At 34.0% G+C, this 6,907-nt stretch overlaps 1 protein-coding gene across 1 annotated transcript; it reads right to left on the bottom strand.

Moving 5' to 3' along the window:
- Nucleotides 1–478: 478 nt before the first annotated feature.
- Nucleotides 479–6,440, bottom strand: LOC117176391 (regucalcin-like). The gene is made up of 4 exons (XM_033366631.1): nucleotides 6,425–6,440; nucleotides 5,997–6,212; nucleotides 805–944; nucleotides 479–727 (listed from the first exon to the last, which is right to left on the bottom strand). Exons 1-4 carry the CDS (start codon nucleotides 6,438–6,440, stop codon nucleotides 479–481), a joined length of 621 nt encoding a protein of 206 aa, XP_033222522.1.
- Between the last annotated feature and the right edge of the window lie 467 nt (nucleotides 6,441–6,907).

The following is a 6,907-nucleotide window of genomic DNA, read 5'->3' as shown; positions in this document are numbered from 1 at the left end:
TTCTCAGAGACGTTTGACCTCTGGCAGCGGGGAGCTTCCTATGATGGTTCCTCGACGATCGTTGACGGCGACGGCAAAGCCGGAGATGTTGTTGAAGCTCGCAGACGCTACTGGCGGGGTGGCAAATTGTGACAATCAACTACAACAGAAGCGATGTTGGTCGAGAGCCCAGGCGAAGTCTAACGATGAGTCAGATTAGTCGGCGGAAAGACATGCCGCGACTCGTCTCTGGCCCCGTTTAGCCGTCACGTCTGATCCACTAAGTCTTCTTCTCCTGTTGACTATCTTCGGTGACGGCGCCTCTCTGGGCCGCTAGGCCTCCTTTTAAAGATTTCTGGTGGCGACGGCCCATCTGAGCTTCTCAACCCCAAAGGGAACAATTTGGTAAATAAAAAAAGGAATGATAAAGCCATTTGATTCAAATATATAGAAAGTACTTATTATTGGTCTTAAAATATGAAAATACATATTTTTGTATTCACAGAGTTCCCACAGGCATCACGAATGGCATTGCGTCGAGTGAAAACGAGTCGCTAACGATAAAGGCGGCGAAAATCCTACCACCCTGATCGTTGGGTGGACATGCGTCACGAGGACCACACGCCAGTGTTGATACGTATAAAATATTCATGTTCATGTCTCCAATAGCGCAAGTGCTGACTTTTACTGCAGGTATGCGAATAATGCGCTGCACTTTATAATTAGAACGTGGTTGAATTTGAAGTACCTAAGGAAAATTTAAAAATATCATTTTCATTTAAAGGTTCAATTTTGGATATATTTTCAAAGTGATTGAATCCTTACATGTGAACCTCCCTTAAGAGGCACATAGAGCCGACCTCTGTTATCAATTGCCATGCGACCTAGCATGGCATGGTCATTATAGAGAGGATGTTCCAGGCCTTCAACCCATTCTGACAAGTCAAAGACGACATCAGTCTTCGCTAAAAAAAAGTTGAAATATGAAAAATCGCACACGATGGGGATTCGAATCCTACCTGAACACTATTGATTTCTGCTCAAATTGCAAAGCTAGGAAATTTAATAGATTTATTACTTTCACATTTATTAGAAGTACAAAAATATCTGAATACTAATTAAATTGTCCTCGTAAAAAAATAATCGAAGGATTTCAGTTTTACTAACATTATTCAGTAAAAACATGAAAGTAGAAACAAAAGCTGCGTCTACAAATAAGGGAATGTACTTAAATTACTTAACAGCTCAATTCGGTGGGGGGTCGGTCGAGAGTTTCTCTTTTTGATTTTGAAATTCGTGTGCTTCAGCAGAAATTACATTTTTCTTGCATTAAAATGCACCTATTTGGTAGAAAACTCCACAATTTTGTTTAAAACTCATACTTTTTATTTAAACTATGCAACCTTTGGTTAATTATTAAACTGTTTTGTTAAAAAGACATACTTTTTAGTTAAAAATTCCACTTTTTTGTAAAAAATTTAACTATTTCATACTAAATTTCCTTTTTTTAAAAATTCAGATTTTGGTGTTGAAAAAAGACTGTACCTTTTCTGGGTGAAAGTTCCACTTTTTAAAGTAATGTTTTGTTTTCTATTAAAAAATTATTTGTTTGAGTAAAACTTTAATCTTTCTTTGATAAAATTAAAAATGCAACTATTTGATAGAGAATTCAACTATTTTGTTATATTTTCATCATTTTTGTTGAAAAAAAAATCGTCTCTTAGGACTGAAAATTGATTTTTCACTAGAAATTTATTTTTTGTTGAGAAATTTATATTTTGATCTTAAAAAGTCAACAACGCAACTATTTAGTTGACAATTCAATATTTTTATTAAAAAGTCCTTTTTTTGTTTAAAATTCGCATTTGTGTTGAAAATTCAACTTTCTTCGTGGAAACTTATTTCTTATTTAAAAATTCATATTTTGTTTGAGTATTTAAGCTTTTCATTTAAAGGATTTAGTTGATTCACTTTAAGAAATAATTTTTTCGTTCCTAAAGATTTGTTTTTATTTTAAAATTCATCTTTTTGGCTGAAAGTTGAACTATTTTGTTGAAAATTAATCTTTTTTAATTGATAATCCAACTGCTTCGGCAAAAGTTAAACTACATTTTTAAAAAAATTAATTTTTGTTTGAATGCTGTTATTGCTTAAAAATGTAATTGTTTAGTCGAAAAACCTTTTTTTGTTTTGAATTAATTTTTTAAATGAAAATGTAACTTTTAGATTAACTATTATGTCTCAAATTTAATTCTTTTGGGGAAAATTGAAGTATTGTGCTAAAACGTCATCTTTTATTTTAGAAAACACTTTTTTTGTTTTGAATAAAGTAGATAGTTTGAAAACTTTAATTTTATATCCGAAATACCGTTTTATTCCAATTATAAAAGATTATATGTTGAAAATATTACAAAATTAAAATGCTGCGGTATTTAAATATTAATGATAGGATAATGAATCTAGGTTTATAATATTTTTACTTCAGAGGCAAACTCGCAAACTGTCGACGCTAATATAGCGCTACTGCGCCTTTTTATTGCTATTACTTCACGTGCGGCTTGCACTGGTACAATAAAGTACTACTTTACTGCCGCTTCACGGGCTAGAAGCGAGCGCTTATATTGCCTATTCGAGATAAAGTAAATGTTTGATAAAATAGTTACAAGAACTGTATTTGATGTTTACTCAGTAAAGATGATCATTGTTTAAACTAATTTCCACCGCTAATTTATTGACAACAAAATTATAAAACTATTTACTATTGAGAAAATCAAAATCAGAATTTCCTATCAAGGCAGTTTATAACGCAGAAGTAACAGGTTCTGATCGTGTGGACTTGAACTTTCAGTCTAGGTCTTCCAACTACGCAACAAAACTTTCATCGGAGTCGAGCTCTTCTACGAAGTTTTATATACAAGAAAAATTCCTCTCGCTTCACCACGAACTAAATTAACAAAGGCTTAAATGTCATTTGATCCGGGATATTCTTAGCCTACAACTAGATAACTTCAGGAGAAAAGAAAAGGGTGAGGAGAGAGGATATTTTTTGAAAGAAGAGGAGTTTTGCGCGAATCATTTTTCTGCTAACGTGCAACGTGATTATTTAGGAAAGTATGTTGTACGATAACCATTCAGGGAACAATAGAAATACTCAGGAAACTCTCACGACGTGGAGCGGTGAAGATATCTTGCTTTGGAAAGGAGACTACAAAGGAACTCGGATCTGCAACAAAACTGCTATCAATTCATGTCAGAGTATGACGATCTAGGAGATATGAAGCGCGTCCGAAGCAGGACGCATCAAGGATACTACATGCCTCACCAAGCCATATTCAGAGAATCGAGTTTTACTACGAAACTAAGGGTGATGTTTGAAGTTTCAGTAAAACAAACCACAGCATTCTCTTTGAATGACATACCAATAAAAATTTACCAATTAAAGACCGTGACGTATGGAACTTATGCAACTCTCTTCTTGGCCGTTCGCTGTTAAAAACTTAGCTTAAGTTAAAGGATCCTTATTTCTTATCACAGCTGAGGTGTTAAAAAACAATTTGTACTCTTATGACAATTTTACTGTAACTGATTCAATGAAGGACGCTTAAGAGCTGCGACGTCAGTTGATAGGGATGACCAATAAGAGAGGCCTTCGTCTGTGCGAATGAATATCGAACAGTCAGGCCGTCATTAATGACCTTCTAGATTGTTTTAATCAAACAAGTCTTAAACTGAATCCTAATCATGCAACTAAGACCTTATGAGTGTCTTGGAATTCACGGGGAGACATGCTTATTTTATACAAAAATAAAAATTCAACAATTTCAAAAATACTACACAGAATTTAGGCTGACCTTATTTCCCGTGAAAGGATGTCATTTTACCTGCAATGCGAAAAGCAATTACATCTGCCGAATTTTAAAAAAATTCAAAGAGCTGTTCAGGTACCAGGTGCAGGTGAACTTAAAGCCTGTCAAGACTAGGACTTTGTGGAGTGGTTCTTTCTGCGAATCCCTATAAGACTGTAAATAATTGTTTTAAGTTAAAATAAAATACAACGGGGTTTTGTTCCGAATGAACGATTACAATTAAACGTATCAGCTCATCTCCTAATGAACGCAAGAACCTCGTCGCTAATTGAAGTGCTGAGATACAAGATATCACTTCTGCAATAAACGCGAAATGTATCTAATCAAAGAAAAAAACCCTTACGACATCCTCTCCAGGGGACAGTTTCTTCAAGAATTTCTCCAAAAAACGCATTCACAATTGGCCTGCAATAACGGATAAACAACCGTTATCAGAAAGCCCAAATTTAATCTTTGGACTTGGTTTTTATCATTTCCAAAACTACTGCTTCTGACTGCATATTGTTTCCGTTTCATACAGAAGTTACTTACACGAGCACGCTATATAAATTCGTCGTCGCCAGACGAATTTCAAAGGCAGGGTATCGAATAATTTAAGCCTTACAATAAAAAGATTTACACGAAGAAATCCGTGGTTTTTTGTCAAGGAGTGGGGACCTTCCAAAAACACGGAAATTTCTCAGGCTGCATTATTTCATCGAAGAAGGTCTACTGAGAGTGAGAGGAAGAATCATAAACGCCGAAATCGACAATGATCAAAAAGATCCTGTCCTTTAACCTAGAAACCATCATTCTACCGATACCTGAATTCGCGGCATCCATGAAAGACAGTTTTATTTAGGTGCAAACGGTACCTTGTGTGCAACCAGACTAAAGTATTGGTTAAAGTATTTGGGCCCATTTCATTTGAAAGAAAAGCGTCTTCGTCATATGAATAAAGTTAAGGTAGGCGCAGCTGCATTTGTGTGTCTGCCTACGGAAGTGGTGCACATTTAACAGGTTAGTAATCTAACGACTGGCGTACCTGTTTTAGATTGTTCGCAGATTTTTACTAATTAATTATGTTTTTGGCAACACATTTAAAAATAAAAGGAGATTTTTGGAAGTGTTGGAACCGAGAATATTTAAATTCAATCAATGTTAGGAGTAAGTAATATATCGGATCGGCATATTTGATCTAAATAGGATCACTTGTTCTTTAGGAAAAAAATCTGTCGCCACTTCGTTGAAAGTTGAGTCGAATTGTAAATGTTCATCCAGGTCACGATGGCATTATAGGTTTAGTAACTTTAAAGATGAAAGCAACGTCTTCGATGGAGGTGTAAAAAAATTTCACCGCTTCCAACTCGGAGAGAAATTTCAAAAGATCAATTTATGGAAGCGCGTGACTTTAGAGATACAGTTTAAAAGTGCTGTAAATTCTCAGAATTTATGACCTAAAAGAATAGAATTCGATTCCTGAAAGCAAAGAAGTGTTGCCTCATGCCCAAAACTTCGAGACTAATTATTTGCAACCAAGGGTTTCGAGATATTAGTTCTCACGCCAAAGCATAATAAAATCAAGAAGCTGTGACCTGAATTAATTTCTGAGTTTAATTAACTTTACCTTGACTAATTTTTTCTTACTATAAGATTATTGCAACTTCACGAGCCAATAGAAATAATGAAAAATTAAGTCTTGACTAAATAGAAATCCGTTATCCTAGAACTACCATATTTTTCAGAAGAAAAGTAGAAAATTAGTTTAAACGTAATTTATTTTAGTTCGGTATCCAACTGTTTTGCTGGAAAGTAGTTTGTTTTTTATAAAGAAGTTTAACCTTGTTAAACATTGAACTATTTGTTCGAAAATTAACTTCCTTGAACAAAAGTGCATTTAGTATGTTAAGCACTCATCTTTTTGGGTTGAAAATGCCTATTTGTTTGCTAAAAATTTTATTTTTATGTTGAAAATTAAACTGTAATTAGGAAAATTCGCAAAGAATTATGATTTTTTGGATCAGATGATTTGTAACGTAAACCAGAAACAAAGAATTTTCGCAGAAAATCATAATTTAGATTTTAGAACACAGAATTTTAATAAAGAATTTGTCTTTGACTCAGAATAGGGAATTTTTTACTTGAAACGGAAATGTTTTATTAACAACTTACCAACAATCCTTCTTTGTCTCACGTTATAATTGTATGATATGATTCTATTATTCATACCATCGATGATATAGAGTTTGGTCTTATCAGTAAGCTTCCACACGAGTCCATTGCTCACATCAATATCTTCAAGCGGTTGTTCTTTAAGTTGCGGGTAAATACAATTTCTATGGTAGGACCTCATACTTCCCGAAACGGATTCACCTATTCTAAGCGTCGCTGGAATATAATATAAAATTTTTAATACAATAATTAATAAAAGGGAAACAACTCTTTCAATACTCTGCACGGAACAGTTATCCGAATTAGTAACCGCTAAAATCCAATTATACGTAATCCGAGATGATTACAGTTACCTGTGATGACCCAGTGGGCACAAAATTTGGCCACGTTATTACGGCATCGTTACGACATCTTTACGACATATTTACGACATCCTATGTCCATGTCGTGTCGGTGTGTTTGCGATATCGTAAAGACATCGTCAGATCATACGACTTATTGACGATATCGTAAAGACACCTTTACGGCATGGACATAGGATGTCGTAAAGTTGTCGTAAAGATGTCGTAACGATGTCGTAAAGATGTCGCTAAACTTTGTGCCTATTGGGAATTCACTATTGAGCCCAAATAACCCGCAAGTTCTCGGCAACAATAAACTCCTTAAATGAAACGAATCAACTTGGAATTTTCTTTTTCTCTTAATAATTTAGGTAATCAGAGTAATTTACGTACGTAAACTCGATTCCAACTATTTTGTTGAATTTTTATTTGAATTAATTTTCCTGACTGAAAATTTTTAGTATTTCTTTTTTTTGTTGTAAATTTATCTTTATTCATTTAAAAACTCAAGTGATTAGTTTGAAATTTATATATTGTTTTAAAATTTGTTTTTTTTTTACTTGAAATTAA

This window comes from Belonocnema kinseyi, chromosome 7 (genome assembly GCF_010883055.1).
Source record: "Belonocnema kinseyi isolate 2016_QV_RU_SX_M_011 chromosome 7, B_treatae_v1, whole genome shotgun sequence".
NCBI classification, from domain to species: domain Eukaryota; kingdom Metazoa; phylum Arthropoda; class Insecta; order Hymenoptera; family Cynipidae; genus Belonocnema; species Belonocnema kinseyi.
This window is presented reverse-complemented; position numbering and strand designations above follow the sequence as displayed.